The sequence below is a fragment of the Oratosquilla oratoria genome, chromosome 40, assembly GCF_046742065.1.
Source record: "Oratosquilla oratoria isolate Oo_2021 chromosome 40, ASM4674206v1, whole genome shotgun sequence".
NCBI lineage: Eukaryota > Metazoa > Arthropoda > Malacostraca > Stomatopoda > Squillidae > Oratosquilla > Oratosquilla oratoria.
In genome coordinates this window covers 25,800,554-25,820,937 of record NC_134816.1, presented here as the reverse complement: position 1 = coordinate 25,820,937, position 20,384 = coordinate 25,800,554, and the positions used below count along the sequence as shown (strand labels likewise).

The window sequence follows — 20,384 nt, the reverse complement described above, 5'->3', positions numbered from 1 at the left end:
AGGAGTGGCAACGTCGCTCTCTCCTGCTCATATGCCATGTCCACAACTCGAGGAAACGAAACTTTTGTATAGAAAACATTGCTTTGATTTTTACCTCAGTGGTGGTGTGTGACAAAAATTTATAATATAATTATATGTGGCAACATTATAAAATTATAAAATAAAATTTAAAATAAAAAAATATATAGAAAATAATTATATGTGGCAACACGGGGAATCCCCGTGCTCCGCCCTAACGGCCAGTTTTCGATGCACCGAGTATAGTGCAGGAGTTTAGGTCCAGGACATAAAACACCACCAATTTCCGAAGTGGGTTTATGCCCTAGGCCCAAACATCCTCACAAGTGGCAGTTGGTGAGTGTTGGATTAAGAGATCTAGGTGTAATACAGCAGAATTAATTTTCCACTTATGACTCCATTCGTATACTTGTTTTTTTTTTTTTTTTTTTTTTTTTTTTTTTTTTTTTTCTTCTAAATAACATTTTACAATACTCCTTGCTTCTCACCCTTTTCAAGCTGTTGGTCCATCAACTTTCCAACAAAATTGTGATGTCCCATCCCTAGTTTCAGACGGTATCTACTGTTTTAACACACTTTACCTGTCATATGGGCAGCTGGTAGTCCCACTAGTAGTGTCAGTATGATTTGTAATGAGCCAGATGTATGTTTCATTTTTATGTATATGCATAGTCTCCCAGTCAACTGATGTGACATAAGTGCAGCCTGCATTGAAGTCACCCATTATAAATACATCTGTAATAGAATAATTTTGTGCTTAGTCTCTGGTAATTATTTTAATTAATTTATTTATTCATTTTATTTTATTTATTTATTTATTTGTATTTTTGTTATATATATATATATATATATATATATATATATATATATATATATATATATTTTTTTTTTTTTTTTTTTTTTTTTTTTTTTTAAGAAAAATTTTTCTTTGGTATCATTTATGTAAATCCATTTCTGTCAGCAAAGAGTAGGAACCAACAATAGGCATGTGCTGGTGATGGTCCTGTGAGATGGACACTAGAGAGAACCATCTCAGTGGTGCCTGTCTTCAAAACCTATCACCACCCTCACTTTCATCTAAAGATGCACCCCTGAAAGACTTTTCGTCTCTAGAATGGGCACAAGATCTCAAAGGATTACAAAGGCGGAGCATGGCGACAGGAGACCTTTTGATCCATATCTCTCAGTCAACCTAAACTATTCCCCTCCCACCCTGCTATATTCCTCCTTTTCCTCCTCCCTTTCCCCACTCCTCCCCCTCCCCACTCCTTCCTCCTTCTCTCCCTCCCTCCCTCCTATCTCTGTATTTGCCTAGTTGTATACAGGAAGGGAGCCATGTTCATGGGTTCCTGTCTCATAATCTCCAGTTATCATACCATGTTTTAAGTTCATATTTGGTTCCAGTTTATACTATATATCTCCCTAGGCTATTCCAGAGTATATGCATTTGTATGGGAAGCTGCATTTTTCACATCCTCTATACAAGTGTTTTTTGGTCTCACTTAGGTCCATCCTTTTCAGTGATCTGAATGCCACTTTTTTATGATATGGACTGAATACATTTTCTGAGTCAATATATAAGGGACTTTATTGATTTTCTTTTGGGCCAGTGTTCCATCATTCTTTCATGAGAGAGAGAGAGCGATCTCCATCCAGAAAAGAATGTTCATTTCTTTTCATTTATGCAGCCCTCTTTAAATCTCTCCTTTACCACTTCTCTAACTTCACACTTTTGGTGCAATATTGTCCCCAGTGATAGAAGTGTTAGTTGTTGCTAATATCATACTAGATATCTCTTTCTCTTCCTCTAGCTCCTCCTCACTTTTAACTTTAACTATATTTTCTTTGCCTTTTCACAGAAGGAAATCTTATAATTGGTAACTGCTCCCTTCTTATTCCCCTCTTCCTTCTCCACTCTTGCTAGTACAAGCTGGTAAGCATAGGAGTGATCCTAATCTTATCAGTGTGTCTATTGTCCTGGTTTTCTCTAGTAGGAGATTCACAACTCCTTGGGAACTTACCTCCCAGTATCTAACAATAGATTCAATCTTCCCATTATGAACACATAGGGAAGGGATGAGGAGATGGTGATATCTGGAAAGATGTAGTCACAACCTACACTGTAAACATTACTGGCCCTGTAATCACTGTATTGGAAATGAAAGGCAGTACAGCTTGGCAGCAGCCAGCACAACTAATCAGCCCTTTTTAGGATGCGCATCATTTACTATGTATAGGAGAACTGTAGATGATTGATTAGTATGTTGTTAGTATAATTTTTTGTTGCATGAACAAGAAAACTTACACAGTGAGCTAAGGTATCCATTAATTTAATGAAAAGACATTTGTAATCAAGTATTATAAGTATCTTACCTGTAATGTTATGTGCCTTGTTAAGTGAATCATAGGCCTTAACAATGCTGTCTATCTCTTTAGGTGCATCACTTGGTTTGACATGGAGTGCCATGATAGCGAACAAAGGGAGATCTATCAAGTTGGTAGTAAAGATGACTGTGAAAGGTTCATACTGGAAAATGTCTTCTGGGTCTTCAAACGGGAATGTATTACTCACGTTGACACAAGATGGTTTCCAATATATACAGTACCTAGAATGGTATTGGGAAAAAAAAAATTAGATGCATTTTTCTCCTTGAAAGTACAAACATTGATACAAATATATACATATACAGTCAGCAGCCAAAGTGATGGGGCTGTGTGTTTTTGCTTCACAATACAGCAAAGGCTGACCGAAAAAATTAAGAGAAAAATATTTATATACTTTGTCAGAACATTTACACCTCTGTAGGAGTTGACTAACAATGTTAAATGCAATATATATATTTTCAACTTACTCCATCAGCTTCACTGGCCTATGAAGGTTCTGAATAGTTTACTTATATTTTTGTGTGGGTACTTCCTTCTGTATAGCATTGTGTATATTAATGTCGGAGAGCAAGGGCCTAATCAGACAAATTAAAAGTATATTCTAACTAATAATTAACAATCAGTCATTCACACCAATAACAATAATAATACCAAAACAATTATATATATATATATATATATATATATATATATATATATATATATATATATATATATATATATATATATATATATATATATCCACACACATACACATAACAAACCAAACAGTCTCATAGTGAGTTCAGATTCCAATGTCACTCGACTGCTCATGACAGCAGAATCTCACCAGCGGGGCAACTGCAACTGGCACTTCGCAATGTTCACAACTATCACAACCTGTCACAGAATACGCTCAGTCACAACTCTGGCAGATACAACTGTTGTGAGAGTCAATGCTTCACAAGCTTCTTTCAGTCATGAGTACACATCGTACCCCGAATTAGCATCGGCAACACCCAACACTGGATGGGGGGGGTCACTAGCAAAGCCGACTGATGAAGTAAAGCAACTGGTCCAGCCCTGCAGCTCCTTGCCGGCCATATGCTTTCACTCCAAGCTCACCCAGATGGTCCAATGCAGAACGAACTCGCAATGGTGATACAGTGATACCAACTAGTCTGTACTCCAGCACCAGCACTCTCGACTTCCACCAGCTCTGTCCGTCAACTGGTCCATGTGGTTCTTCTCTCTTCCTCCACTCTTTGTACTTCGGAGTTTTGAAGTTTCGGAGTTTGAAGCCTCAGAGTTTCTAAGTTTTGGTGTGTGAAGCTTTAGAGTTTCAAGCTTCAAAATCCACAAGTCGACAATACTCTTCCAAACCGCTCGGTTCTCTCCAACTATAATTAATTAATCAATCAGCCGTTAATGTATACATAATTCCATTTCAATGTCTGCCTCAAATTTTTTGGGAGTCACAAGTGACCTGTGACATACTTATCTTACTTCTAATACTTTGTTGGTTGGCCTTTCCTCTTCAGGCAGCTCTGGGAACATTTGGGTATGGATAAAGCCAGATTTTGGAGGAGGCATGATTCCAGATTGCTCCAGATCTCATACAAGAGGATGTATCCTGGCCATGTAATTGGCTCTTCATCAGGCTCCAGATGTTTTCTATGGGGTTTAGATTGGAATCAATACCTGGCCAGTCTTTCACATAATCAATCCACCCACTCAAAACATTCATGGCAGTGTGAGCTAATGCACCATCCTGCATAAATATTTCAGTTTTTAGGATATAAAACAGTCCTGTAAGTTGTCAGCAAGAAGCTCAACATAATGTTCTTTGTTCACTGTGAGGTTCTTTCACAACTCCACTAAACATCCAATGCCATGGTACCCAAATGCCCCCCCAGACCATAATACTATCTGGGTGTTTTACAATATTTTTAGTGTACTGTGGGAAGTAAGGATCCAAGCCATGATGCAACCTGACCTTGCCTCCTTGGTTTCCAGCCAGTGTGAAGGGGGACTTATCAGACCACAAAACTGTCTTCCACTTCTATGAATCCCAGACCAAATATTTAAAACAAAACTGTAGTTTTGTCTTCTTTTGCAATGCTGTTAAAATGGGATTTTTTGTGGTGCATGTTACTCAGATTTGAGATTTGAGGTTGTTATAGAGGCATTCATGTATTGTCAGCACCGAGATGTCCTGAAGGAGCCTCAGGTTCTTTTCCTCAAATTTTTACACAGGTGTGAGGCTCATTGTCCACCTGACACTCCAGTACCTTCAGGCCACATGAGGCCACCCTGACCTTTTCTTTTGAAGTGCCCTTTCACTGCTTCCTGCATCCCTGCTTTTTTTGTCCACCTCTTAACACTACACATTGCTACAGTGCTACAGCATTACAAAAGAAGACAATACTACTGTTTTGTTGTAAATATTTAGCCTGGGATCCAGAGAATTGGAAGACCGTTTTGTAGTCTGATATGTTCACCTTCACACTGACTGGAAACCGAAAGGGGAAGGTCAGATTGCATCCTGGCCTGGATCCTTGCCTCCCAAAGTACACTATGGTGACTATAAAACACCCAGATAGTGCCATAGTTTAGGGGGCATTTGGGTACCATGGCACTGGGGACTTTGTGGTGTAGCCAAAGAATGTCACAGTGAACAAAGAACATTATGTTGAGCTTCTTGCTCACCACTTGGAGATATGTTTCACATCCTGAAAAACTGAAATGTTTATGCAAGATGGTGCACCAGCTCACACTGCCAAACTGATCCATGAATATTTTGAGTGGGTGGATATTGACTGCATTAAGGATTGGCCAGGTAATAATCCCAATCTAAGCCCCATAAAAAACTCCTGTAGCCTGATGAAGAGCCAACTGCAGAGCTAGAATACATCCATCTCTAGGATATCTGGAGCAATCTGGAATTTAAGAAGAAACCAGATGTTGCGAGATACAAAGATGGGGGTGTTGTAGTGTTGGCTCATACAAGATGATCATTACCTGTTGGTGCAGTGATGTGCGAAGCACGATGCGATGTTGGAGAAGTGGGGCGGGTTGTCCAACTCGTGTGATGGTGGAGAAGGGTGGCCGTCCAACTCGTGCAATGGTGGAGAATGTTGTTGTCCAACTCATGCAATGATGGAGATGGGTTGTCGTCTGACTCGTGTGATGGTGGAGAAGGGTGGTCCAATGTCTCTGTGTTGACGTGGTGAAGGCGGCAGGCATTATGGATGCTGGAGAATCCCTTGGACGGGGCTTCCCCATCATAGATGCTGGAGGATGCTCAGTGTAGAAGTAGGACTCTTTGCTTCATAGTAGGATGGCGGGCAATGTTGCTAAGAGGGGTTGCCTCATATGTTATTGCTTCAGCAGAGGTTGTTAGCATTGGGAGATGTCAAAGAGTTGTGCCTCAGAGGAATAAGTAGAGCTGAAGTTTCATCTCTCACCACTGGCCACCAGAATGTAGTGTAGGTTCCATCTGTCACTGCTAGCCACCAGAATGTAGAGCGTAAGTTTTACCTCTACATTGGATGAAAGGTAAAGTCTGGAATTGTTGTTTTCTTAAATGTACCAGACAACTCTCTGGCTTCAAATACAAGGCAAGCTCTGTTCAAAGCTTAGAGGGTTGCCAGAAACATTTTATATATACATATTTACAATGTTGCCAAAATCTTGGTGTATACAAGGTTTTTTCACTTCAACTTGAATTACTTCAAGAGGTGCCGGATTAGGCACTGATTCTATTGTATGTCGAAGTCCATGTCCTTTTGTCTAGTGCAATTGTTCAAGCAGAGGATTTCAGGTGGCTTGACCCGAGATGCACTGAGCCAACACTACAATGCTCCAACAATCATATTCTATGCTCCAATGATCATCACAGCATCTACAAGCCAATGTTTCCCAACTCCCCACATCTAGCTGTGCAAGATGTCCACCTTCATTTATTTTATTTTCTCATTTCATATATACACAATTATTACATATTTTCTAACTCGCCAAAACAATACATTAATCACTCCCCCTGTTTCCAGCAGTGCATCCTTCCATCATATCATTTTGCCCCACTACAGCACCATCATAGACTAACACTCCAACATCATCTTGGTTAAGTAGATATTTTTCCATTCTCAGTGCCACCTGGGAGCAACATGATCTCCACACATTTTTATTCCATACATGAATGTGTCTAAAGCCCTCTCTGACTTGACATACTGACCCTGTACACAAAGCTAAGCTATGTTTTCACCATGTCCCCTCCTACCAACTATCCAGACAATTCACCTCCTACTCAAAACACTATGACACAAAATCTTATCACAGTCATCAAAGATGATACAACATTACCATTCTTCAATGGCAGGAACATTCCTGTACATAGGGTCCTCACTGAAGGTAACTTGAAAATGCTACATAGGAATGCCACAAATGACAAAACAAAGATATCCATCTTAACATCCAAAATAGACAAGAATGACACATTAGCTGGTGACATCATTCAGCCTGACTTATTTGAAGAAACAGCATCCTATGATCAATCCGTAGAACAATTTAAAAAGTTATTTGCTGTATTTGAGCCACTTTTAGCACTTTCCCCCCTATACTCTTTGGCAAAAACTTACAATCATGGCCCACACACCACAAAGAGTGGTCAAAATAGCTTCAGCATTAAGAGCAAACTCAGAGAAAGCCTCAAAAACTCAGACTGGGTCTCAGACAACAAAATTCCATTAGAACACATAGTCTTTCTCATGGCATACTTTTGCATACTCTCCCAATTACACCCAGACACACTCCAGAAAGCTAGCATAATTACATTCACACCAGGTATCACATTAGGCAAATTCTCCAGGAAATTCTCTGACACAGACCAAGTTATCATTCAGATACAAAATCAGTTAGTACCCATAGCACCCACACACATGATAGCCCAGATCATATGGTCCTCCTCACATAACATGAGATCAAGACATATGTGATATTGTTCATGACAACGTTCTCCTTCAAGAACACAAATGTTTTGTACATACTGCCACAAACCATTACACCTTGTAAACACATGTTATTACAAATATCAATCACAACCAAACCGATAATGTGAGCATCATGGTACATGTTTTCACATGAGTGATTGTTGCCATGTGCTGCTAGCATGAGGGCAACACAGACCAGAATCCCCAGATCACTCTCCTTCTATACATTCACTTAACACATCTGCTAGACATTCACGGAACACATCTGCTAGACATTCATGTAACACATCTCCTGTTAGACATTCACATAACACATATCTCCTGCAAGGCACTCACGTAACATATCTCCTTTGTGACTACAGAATACAAAGACTCAGTGCACACCCAAGACAGTTACTCCATACCAAGATATTCAATTTTCAACTCCACTGTTACATACCCTGGATATCCCAGACATATCTTCCCATTCCTTAACCTTCAGTGCTAAGTCTAGTAACACCAAAGTGACAATATTTATCAACACAGGTTCCCTAGTTAACATCATGTCAGTACACAGTTTCCACAAATTCGTCACTGAAACAAAACATGTCACTATTTTGGAACCCCCAACATCAACCTTTGCAATGCAGATGGTACACCATTCCTATTCATTGGTAAATTCTCCCTAGACATTAGCTTCAAAGATGAGTGCCCAGCCATTCCAGTTACCACCTTCACAGCTGACATTTACTTTCCTGCTGATATCCTCATAGGCTTAACATTGATGAAACAACATAATATTTACCCTGTTCAACATGGCATCATTTATGCTAATCATTTCCTCCCTGCATTACCATCGGCAATTTTCCACAAAGTCAACCACATCAACATAGCCGAGCAGGCAGAACTTGATTTAATGTCAATTAATTCTAGCCCCACTGCACAAATTCACTCTGCTTCATCACATGAGGATGCACCAGCTGTTAGCCCAGGCACTGCCACACTGACACATTCCCACAACCCTGCTAATTCACTGACAGCTGTAAACTTGCATTCAAAGTGTAACAGATGCTCTAGCTCCTCACACATGTCTATACTGTATCAGCAAAACTAAGGACAAAACACCCAGTAAATACCATTGATGTTTACATTGTTTACATCCTCGACCACACACCCACCTCGATCCTCTCCACCAAACTCTCTGGAACCTATTGTATCATTGGACATGAGTTAATGAACTAAGTCAAAGCACTCAGTTTGCACAATCTCATGGCGACCGTCTTGCACAAAGATCATATCGAAAGAGTTCCCCGTAGCTTCAACATAGAGACCGTCCCTTCAAGTGACCCACATTATCCCTGCAATAGAGGACCATCACCAATCTTCTCAACCAAAACCTCCAGTTCCCCTTCCTCACTATAATCTTTGAAATTGAGCGACTTCATAAACGTATATTCTTGCCTAGGTGAATGGAAACAATATCTACTTTCCTCATGCTCATACAGTTAAGTCTATTTCCTTTCCCAATACCACCTTTATTACACAAATTTCTGTATGTATCTTCTTGCCAAGGTCCTGCAAAAAGCCTTGTTTTATTTTGTTTTGTTTTCTGTCTTTCATAGTAACAATCTCACTGGAGCCAATAAGGATAGCGGACTGAGCCACGTTATCATCTCCTTTCGCTGTTATCATCTTAGATATTCAGCGTGTCTGTCCTCTCCCTTCAGTACCTAGCATGCACACACGTGGATGCACACATATGCTGTGAAAGGATACCCTGACGACTTCCACTGTCTTTTTGGATCTCTCAAGGGAAAATCCATTATCTTTGCAGTGACCCAGCTGCAACTTTTCCAACCACGCCCTAGCAAACAATAGGCTCAGGGCATCTTGACTCAAGCCACCTGAAGCCCTCTGCTCACCTGCGCTGGACAAAAGGAGACGGCCTTCAACATACAATAGAATTAGCACCTAATTTGGCACCTCTCGCCATCATTCAAATTGAAATAACAAAACCTTGTATATACCAAGTTTTGGCAACACTAAATACGTATATATAAAATGTTTCTGGCTACCCTCCAAGCTTTGAACAGAGCTTGCCTTGTATTTGAAGCCAGAGAGCTGTCTGGCACATTAAAAAAAACAAAACAATCCCAGACTTTACCTTTCAATACTGGCATGCACATGCATGCATGCACAATATGCTACAAGATGTGGTTCCAATGACGGGACAAGCTCTCCCTAGGGACTTCTGGACCAAGCTAACTGACTTTTCTTGTCAACGCCCATTTTGACAACAAAAGATTCTTGGCATCTCAGGTTAAGCCTCTATCTTGAACAATAGCCCAGCTGTGTTCTCGGGTCAGCCACCTGCAACCGATCAGCCAATGCCTCGATCAAAGCAACCCAACTTCTCAATACTCCTCATATGGCAATAACATCCTTTTCATAAATTGGCAACCTTTGTATATAATAATATGTGTCTGGCAACCCTCCGAGGTTTCCTGTGGGCTTGCCATGTACCTATGTAGTAGTGAGAACAGAATTGATCCTCAAAGTGGAGCATTAAAGCCAAGAACTCAGCCTACCAATTCGTATGTAGAGAACACACATTCTACATTCACGCACATGCATGCCAGTATCGAAGGGAGACCCAGCTACGAAAATGTGCAAGTCATTGAAGTGTTTCATATGTTGATTATAACATATATATATATATATATTTATATATATATATCGATAAATTTTTTTGTGACAGTTGCATGCAGGATTCGTGTCGCTGCTATTAGCGAATTACTCTCATAGTTATATATATATATATATATATATATGACACACAGGAAACCCACAGTCAGAGAAAATAAACTTCGAATAAAGAAGATTCCTATATTTTGGCTATCAGTACTTTCCTGAAGAGGGCTACAGATGATAGCCAAAATATAGGAATCTTCTTTATTCGAAGTTTATTTTCTCCGACTGTGGGTTTCCTGTGTGTCATTTATAAATGTGTTACTACATTTCTGTTTAGAAAAAAAATTATATATATATATATGTATATGTATTTACCTAGTTGTATTATATGGGAAGGGAGCTATGCTCGTAGTGACCCATCTTTGTATCTTTCAGCATCTAGTTTGTTCTTATATTCTTGTATTTACCTAGTTGTATTTACCTAGTTGTATTTTACGGGAAGGGGAGCTATGCTCGTGGGGTCCCGTCTTCATATCTCATTTTATCTAAACTATTTTTAAATTCATGTATTGTTTTTGCACACACCACTTTCTCATCTAACTTGTTCCAACTGTCTATTGCTCTGTGAGGAAAGCTGTTCTTTTTCAAATCTCTTCTATAGCTGTCTTTTTTTATTTTCTTTCCGTGTCCTCTTGTGTTTCTGTCATCCCATTTTATCAGATTCTCTCTATCAGTAATTTCTATGCCTTTCATGATTCTGTAAATAGCTATCAAATCTCCTCTCTCTCTTCTTTGCTCTAGTGTCTGTAGTTTAAGTTTTTGTAGTCTCTCTTCATATGATAGTTTTGAGAGTGTGTGTGTATTCACTTGGTCTTTGGATCACGTGTTGGACTCGTGATCGACAGCTATTTCCCTCCTGGAAGAGAGCTCAGAGCTCGTAGGTCCGATCTATGGGTAATGCTATGACCTTGCACACACACACACCCCCAACTCCCCGCCCATGTGCATGTGTGTGTGTGTGTGTGTGTGTGTATATATATATAGAGATATATATATACTGATACATTGTAACAAGTTGAAATTATACACATCAAGAGCTCCTTTATAACTAGGATGAGAAAGTCAAAGCACAAACTAACTTGCTTCATACACAGTTAAACACATTTAACACCCCTTCCATCTAAGCAATTCAAAAGGGTCATCCCAGTTCCCTACCACACTGCATGTGTCAAGGTTGTATTGAGATATAGCACATAACTTCATCATATGGTGATCCCCCCCCCCTCCTTGTCCAATAAAAATAATTTATGGAGTGTCATGAACTAGACTGTTTTTGAGTTGATGCATCGAATGTTAGACCACAACCCAAGGAGTTCCTGCAATCCAGGTTCTAGAACATCTATACGCCTCTTAATGAGATCAATTAAATCTTACAGAGGTAAGAAAAAGGTGGAGTGTAGCTACTTAATCTACATACATACATACATATACCAAGGCTTTTTCCCCCTTACTAGGGAGGTGGCCATAAAGGAAAAGGCATAAAATCATTCCCACCCATTCCATCCCTGAAAACACTCCACACCCCTCCACCCTCCCTCCCATCTTAGCACCTCCTAGATGACGGGTCATCCCTGCACCCTGTCCACTGCCCTGGGTCAGAAGCAGTGTCGCAAGACACAGCACATCCACAGCAAGGCCGCTTCATTAAATCGGCGACCCCCCTCTCCGTCCTCCCATACAAAGGAGAGGACGGGGAGAAATCCCTTTGGGCTGCGTCAAAATTTTGCTCACACACATTACCTCACCCCCCATCTCCCTGTCCATTCCACCTCATGCATCACAACATCTTCCATATACAACCATTCTCCATTCACCCCTATCTTCTGTCCTCTCCTGTCCTTCCTCAACAGACATTCCCCTCTTCCCCAAAGCCCCCTTCACCCCATCCATCCATCTCATCCTAGGACGTCCCCCCATGTTCACTCCCTCCACATCTGCCTTCCACATCTCATTTACTAGTCTTTCTTCACTCATTCTTTCCATGTGTCCAAACCATCCTAATACTCTTTTTCATCAACCCTATCTCCCAACTCCCTTTCCACCCCTGTTCTCCTCCTCACCTCCTCATTTCTCACTCTATCCAGCCTAGTAACCCCCATCATACTTCTCAGACACTTCATCTCAAACACATTCAAGCTCCTTCTCTCTTCCTCTCTTATGTTCCATGTTTCTGCTCCATACAGTGCTGTTGGCACAATCACTCCTTCATATAGTCTCCTCTTAGCATCCATTCCCAAATTTCTATTCCTTATTACACTTTTTAATCCACCAAGGCATTTACTCGCTTCTCTCAATCTACATTCTACCTCCACCTTTACTCCACCTTTTCCTGCCACATTTGCACCCAAGTATCTAAAACTATCCACTTCCTCCAGTTGCTCTCCCTTAATGCTCACTTCCAGATTACTGCCACTTTCACTCCTTGTACATCTCATCACCTTACTTTTACCCACATTTATCTTCAGCTTTCTTCTATCACACACTCTCCCAAACTCTGTCACCAACTTCCTCAATCCCTCCTCTGATCCTGCCACAAACGCAGTGTCGTCCGCAAACAACAGCTGGCTCACCTCCCACTTTTCTCCATTTTCTTTAACCATCTCCAATCCCTGACCCACTACCCTTGCATTTACCTCTCGCACTACCCCATCCATGTATAAGTTGAACAGCCAGGGTGACATAACGCATCCTTGACGAAGTCCCACCTTTACCTCAAACCACTCTCTCCATTTCCAATCCTGACACAAGCTCTACTACTCTCATAAAAACTCTTGACAGCTCTGAGAAGCTTTCCTCCTATCCCGTATATCCGCATAACCTCCCACAATGCCTTTGTGTCTACCCTGTCGTAAGCATTTTCCAGATCCATTAAAGCCCAAAAAACATCCTTCCCCTTTCCTATAGCTTTCTCACATATTTGTCTTACCACAAAAATCTGATCTACACAACCTCTACCTGTCCTAAATCCACACTGTTCCTCACCAATTACTCCCTCTGTTCCTCTCCTAATCCTCTCAATCAAGATCCTCCCATAAGCCTTCCCAACTACACTTAACAAGCTAATCCCTCTGAAACTACTACATTCACACTTGTCCCCCTTTCCCCTTGTAAAGTGGAACTATACAAGCACTCCTCCAGTCCTCCGGCACTCTACCTTCTCTCCAGCAAACATTAAATAACCTCACCAACCAGTCCACCATCACTGTACCTCCTTTTTTAAGACATTCTGCATGGCATCCATCCAGACCAGGTGCCTTACCTGCTTTCATCATCTTAACTGCTGTCTTCACTTCATCCTTCCTTATTTCTCCTCCATTTTCCTCACTCATCACTCTCATTTTCTTAGCATTTCCCACTGCAGCTACTTAATCTAATTTGTACATAACTTACAATTTGCCTTTAACTTACAATGAAGTTGGGTGTGAAAAGAGTGTGAGCATGGGAATCAGGGGGCCTAAAAAATGCCTGCATGTCCTTTTTAGACCACAGCCATACAACATGGAGCAAATGAGAATATTCCTTCAGGTTGTGTCATCCTTTCATCCATTCACAATCTCATTCCTTTCACTCCAATCTTCCCTCCTCAAAACATTCCATATGCATCCGAAGCCCCCCTATCCATCTCATTCTAATTTATTTTCCTTTCAGCCTCTCTACAGCATCTGCTTTCCACACCTTTTCCTTATGCCCAAACCATCTCGGGAGTTTCCATTCTACCCTATCAGACAGCTCCCTTTCCAGCCCTGCTCTCTGCATCACATCCACATTGCTCACTCTATTCATTCTTATAACACCAATCGTATTTCTCAGATACTTAATCTTAAATTTTTCAAGGATCTTCTTATATTATTCTTGTCCAAAAATAAGGAATCAGTTGCTCCAGCAATGAATAAAATCAAAGATTATATATGGCAGATACTTGTTATTAGTTGCACAAATTATTCTAACAAATGTGAAATCATCCTCATCGCATACAAGGATTTTACTGATTGAAATCCCATTCAGCATCAATGAAATCTTGACAGGATGCCAAGAGGTTAATCTGCAATGAGCTTCTTTATACATCATCTTATGTTTCAATTGAATCCTTTTGTTTATAAAAAAGAAAACATTTTGGTGATTAGGTGCTTTTTAGGTAAACTGTGCAAACATATCATATTCTTACTGTTCCTTATAGGTTGATCTGCCAAGACGTTCCGATAGGGTGAGGTTGTATGATTCACTTGTTTCGTTGTTGAGCTTTTCCAGTAAGTCATAGACAGCTTTTTCTTTGGAATCCACCACCTCTTGAATGATTATGATGTCATAACGTTTCATTACCTACCATGCATAGGTATAAGAAAAAAGTAATTATGATAGCGGGGACCAGTGAGAGAAATTTAATCTGAAGAGAAAGAGAAACAGTAGAGGAAGCAGATGTTGGAGCAAGGGGGGGGAGATAAATAGAGATGACTGACGAGGAGGGAGAAGATTGAGATCAAAATAGGGATAGGAATCATGGAAGCAGAAAAGAAGTTGCAAAAGGGATATTTGAGAAAAGGTGACAAAAGGATGTGTACTCTTTGTGTGTGATATAATTTCTAATCATGGTGGGTCAGGTGTCTTCACTTCCAAAGGAGCAACATACAACTTAATGAATCATCCATTTCTTTGCATTGGATCTGGTTTTCCACTCCTGGCTCCATTTGAAACCTTATGTAGGTCATTTTGCAATAATTTAGAATCTTCTTTACTTTTCACTCCTTTCATGATTTTTTTTTTTTTTTTTTTTTTTTTTTTTTTTCATGGTTTGTGGAGCAGGTACCTCGCTGGACCCCAACCCATCAACAAATAAGTTAGTGCAGCTACCTATTTCGTTCATCATGTTAATGTATATCAAGAACATTATTGGTGCCAGCACTGAGCCCTATGGTATCCCACATGTCATTTTTCTTGATTTTGTCAAGGAGGTAGTCTGGTGGGGTGGTTCCTGGAGTCAGTCAATCAATTCACTGCTACAGGTCTCTCTCTCAGGAGGCCCACAGCTCCAAGGGAACCAGCCACAGCCACCATGATCACTCAGGGAAGAGAAATTTTGTGTTGTTTAGGGATTATTATTGTGGGGCATTATGGGATGAGGTGTTCAGTGTCTATGGTGGTTGCACCTAGAGCAGTTTGATTCTGTGGTTAGGTCTGTTCTGTGTTGATACTATTTTAAAATTGGATAGGGTCCTAAATACAAGCATGCCACTATGGTTCTTACTTCTCTTAAGAGGGATTTTTGTGTAAGGTATGTCTTGGGACACAGGTGAGGTATTGAGTTTGGTGGTCTATTTTGAAGAATTTGTTCAGTACAGCAATTTCGATGTATCTACCAAGTTGTATTATACGGGAAGGGAGCTATGCTTGTTGTGACCCATCTTTGTATCTTTCAGCATCAAGTTTGTTCTTAAATTCTTAAATAGTGTTTGCACACATTGTTGCTTTATCTAATCTATTCCAGGTGTCCACCACTCTGTGTGGGAAAATATTCTTTTTCAGATCTCTTCTATAATTATCCTTTTTGAGTTTCTTTTCATGTCCTCTTGTTTTTCTCTTGTCCCACTTTAATAAATCATCTCTAGGATTTCCATTCCTTTCATAATTCAACAAATAGTCAGTAGATCTCCTCTTTCTCTTCTATGTTCCAGAGTTGGTATTTCCAATTTGGACGATATATGTCAATTTGGAGAGTGTTGGTGCTATCTTTGTCATTGCTCTTTGTATTCTTTTGTGTGGATAAATTGTGTGATATCATTGGTAGGTTATATATGTTTGAGTTGTAAGTTGCTGCTGCTGCTTTTTCCCATTTAACTTTTTGTATGTGTATTTACATAGTTTTATCTAGATGTATCTTACGGAAAGGGGAGCTACGCTCTTGGTGCCCCATCTCTGTATCTCACTATGTTTAATTTGCTCTTAATTTGCACACTATTGTTTTGTATAGTGTGTTCCATACATCCACCACTCTGTGGGAAAAGCTGTTCTTTTTCATGTCTCTTCTATAACTGTCCTTTTTGAGCTTCTTTCCATGTCCCCCTGTGTTTCTCCTATCCCAATTTAGTAAGTCTTCTCTATCAAGGATTTCTATACCTCTCATAATTCTGTGGATAGTCAACAAGTCACCTCTTTCTCTCCTTTGTTCTAGAGTCAGTAATTCTAGTTTTGACAATCTGTCTTTATATGACAGTTTTGATAGTGTTGGGGCCATCTTTGTAGTTGCTCTCTGGATTCTCTCAATTTTCCTTATATTCTATACTAGGTGACCATAGTGTCACTGCATACTCCAATTTTGGCCTTATGAGTTTACTACTATTTTCTATACCATTTCTTCATCCAAGTAAGTAAAAGCTACTTTTATTGATCTTAGCAAGTTATAGGTTTCACTGACAATTTTGTTTATCTGTTTGTTAGGGGACATATCCTTCGTGATGATTAATCCCAAGTCTTTTTCAGATCCCACTCTCTTTACTTCTTTTGCACCAATTTTATATTGTCCTGATATCCTTTTTTTACTTTTTTCCAATTCCATTATGCTACACTTCCCACTTCTGAACTCCATTCCCACACCCTGTTCAGATCTCTCTGCAGTGAATCACAGTCCATTTCAGTACTCACTTTCTTCAACAGTTTTGTGTCATCTGCAAAGAAGCTCATGTAACATTCCTCACCTTCATCCATGTCATTCACATAAATACCGTAGCAAACATTAGTGGAGCCAATATTGTTCCTTTTGGAATTTCACTAATCACCTCTTCCCAAGTAGAACTCTTATCTCTGAGCACTACTCCTATTTTTCTTCCATGGAAAAAGTCCTCCATCCATTTTAATAGTTTACCTTGTATTCCTCCTATGGTTTCCAGTTTTCTTAATATCTTTTGTGGGACTTTGTCAAAAGCTTTTTGTAGATCTAGGAAAGCACAATCAGCCCATCCATCCCTTTCCTGTATTATACCTAGTAGTCTTGAGTAAAAACAAATAAAATTTGTGGAACAGGATTTTCCCTGTCTAAATCCAAATTGTCTCGGATTTAATATATTGTTCTCCTCTAGATATTTTATCCATCTACTTTTTATCAATTTTTGAGTGAGCGACTTTTATGTTATATATTTTGTCTATTAGTTCTTCTTTATATTCTTTTAATATCCAGTTTGCAATTCCAGGTTGTGTGATTTCCTGACATCAAACTTCATTATTTGGTCCATTATTTCTTTCCATGTTACTATTATTTCCCTCAGGGGGGTACTTCACTTCTCTCTTTTCATCCCAATGTTGTACATTTTTTCTAGTGAAAACTGACTTGAAGTGTTCGCTCATGACTTCAGCCATTTCTGTATCTTCTGTGTACAGTGAGACCTCTCATTAATGGACACTAATTAGCAGTGTTTGCGGTGTTTTCGCTGTGTTTTTGGTGCTGTTGTTTAGTGCGTGTAATCACTATGCCACCCAAAAAACACTCCAAAACACCGAAAACATAGCGAAAACTCAGCAAACACAGCTAATTAATGTCCGTTAATGAGAGGTCTCACTGTATTTCATATTCCCTTGGCATAGTTTCACTGTTTCCTGTTTGTTTTTTAGTTTACCATTCATATATCTATAGAATAATTTTGGCTGATCCTTACATTTTTCTATTATGTCTGTCATAGTTTCTTTATTCTTCCCTGCATATTTTTACATATTCATTCCTATGATTGATATAGATTTTTTTTTTTTTTTGTCTTTTCTCCATCTTTTCCAAGCTTTGCTTCACTGCACCTTCTGTTAAATCAGCACTTAATATACACCTTTTCTGGTTTTTGCTTTGGGACATATTTATCCACTCCTTTATAGATTTTCATCAGAATCATCCATTTTTCTTCCACTTGTGTTTCTTCATTGTAGAATTTTTCCCAGCTCACTTTAAGAATTTTTTTTTCTAAGTTTCTCAAAGTCCATTTTACTATACATCAGTCTTCCTTTTCTGTATTTCTCATTTCTCTCTATATATATTTCCTCCTTTAGTTCTAACTCAAGTAGTATGTGGTCACTCTTCACAATTGGTGTCTTGTATTCAATTTTGTCTACAATTTCAGGTTCTGACATAAATAATAAATCTAGTCTCAACGGTTCTTCATTATTTCTAAATCTAGTGTGTGTGTGTTTGTGGTTGCAGGGTTGCTCTCGGACCTCAACCTTGTCGTTGATACAGATCTATTCATACATGAAAGCAGGAGACAGTGTCTACAGTATGCCACTGCAATGGCAGTACCTGGAGCAAACTGATGTATCACACACACAGTGATGCCCAAGTCACCTCTGGTCCTGAGGTGAACAGCAGTCGGGGGGGCTATTACTCAGAGTGGATGGCTTCTCTAACCTCTGCACTGCAGTGAGGGTTCAAACAGACACCATGGCAGGCCCCCAACTGTCAGCCGAGGCAAGCTTCAACTCCCCACCATGGTGCCCAGCCAAAGCAGTAATTTCCCCAGTAAACAACTTCAGCTCACAAGCCTGGGGGAAGTTCAAAATGCTGACCCTGTGGTTACAAGGCCAGCATGCTACCATTGTACTATTCAAGAGGCTCTTAGCTAGTAGTTTTTATGTGATGTAATGAGATGGGTGAGTTGTGTTGAAGGCTGTAGCATAGAAACATGTACTTATCATTTACATGTGATGTTATATGGGGAGTATTTTAGTAATGGGCTGGGGATTGGAGATGGTTAAAGAAAATGGAGAAAAATAGGGAGATAAGCCAGTTGTTTTTTGCTGACAACATTGCACTTGTAGCAGGATCAGAGGTAGGATTAAAGAAGTTAGTGACAGAACTTGGGAAGGTTTGTGAAAGAAGGAAGTTGAAGATAAATGGGTAAAAGTAAGGTGTTGAGATGTACAAAGGGAGAGAATGGCAGCAAATTAGAAGTTAGTACAACCACTCCTCGTTTAACGACGACAATTGGGACCAGCGTCGCCGTCGTTAACCGAATTGGTCGCTAAGCGAAAGTGTATACATACACGTATATGTACTGTGTGTACAATGTCCAGCAATACATGTATCTTTATTTTCGTGTATTTTCCCTCTTTTATACAGTACATTAAAGTTTTATTTACTGTTTTGATAGTACAGAAAGCTCCCAAATAACGCGGTGGTTAGGTTCCTGAAATTACCATGTATGACCAAATCCGCGTATGCTGACATTCCATATTAAATACCGTTTTTTTTTTTTTTTTTTTTTTTTTTTTTTTTTTTTTTTTTTTTTTTTTTATTTTTTTTTGTTTTTTTTTTTTTAAGTTTCGACCATGGGCGCAATATAGCAATAGAAAATTAATTATTAATTTTGTAAATTAAAATGTATCAACGTCATATGCAATTTTGTGGGCAGAAATGAAAATAGAAAATACCTTGCTACAAGCAAATATGCTAATGAACGAAGTCGGTAGCATAGGATCGGGACGCCATCTTGTCGTCTGTCAATTGACGGCCTTGGTACTTCCGATCGTAGCTCGCCAGGTACATTTTCTCGAAGGAATGTTATGGAGCGGAGATACATGCATTCCTTCAAGCTGCAAGAACTTTGTATACCTCGCAAGTTAACGTCAACGTCTCTCCCGACGACGACAACGAGGACAAGCCGGATGACATTTAATTTGCAGGTAATGATTTATTAAATACAGGTTAGGTTAGTTTAGTTTAGGTTAGACGAATTTATCATCCTTTCATTTCTTCGACGTCGGCATCTATCATAACAAACATGGCGTACCATTCGTCCGACACGACTTCGTTACGAAATCTGTTTTAGCACTTTTTTTCCGCTCACAAAATTGCATATTACGTTGATACATTATAATTTACAAAATTAATAATTAATTTTCTATTGCTATATTGCGCCCATGGTCGAAACTAAAAATTTACCAATACCGGTATTTACGTTAAACGAATATTGGTCTGCCATAAAGACCGTCGTTACTCCGCGTTGTCGTTAACTGAGTAGGTCGTTAAACGAGGAGTGGTTGTATTAAGGGAGAAAGGCTGGAGGAAGTGGACAGCTTTAGATAATTGGGGGAGAATGTGGCAAGAAAGGGAGAAGTGGAGGTGGAGAAAGAATGTAGATTGAAAGAAGCAAATAAATGCCTTGGGGGATTAAGAAATGTAATGAGAAATAGACATTTAGGAATGGATGCTAAGAGGATATTGTTTGAAAGGGTGATTATACCAACAGCACTGTATGGGCAGAAACATGGAACATAACAGAGGAGTTTAAATGTGTTTAAGATTAAATGTCT

The 20,384-nt window shown here is 39.5% G+C and overlaps 1 protein-coding gene across 1 annotated transcript in view; it reads right to left on the bottom strand.

Moving 5' to 3' along the window:
• The window catches only part of LOC143020699 (deoxyribonuclease-1-like), a 37,679-nt gene that overhangs the window by 12,144 nt on the left and 5,151 nt on the right, over positions 1-20,384 (bottom strand). Inside the window, exons 3-5 of the mRNA XM_076177351.1 lie at positions 14,269-14,423; positions 2,392-2,624; positions 600-753 (exon numbers count right to left, since the gene is read on the bottom strand). Of these exons, the coding sequence (XP_076033466.1) occupies positions 600-753; positions 2,392-2,624; positions 14,269-14,423 (542 nt within the window). The remainder of the gene's footprint in view (positions 1-599; positions 754-2,391; positions 2,625-14,268; positions 14,424-20,384) is intronic.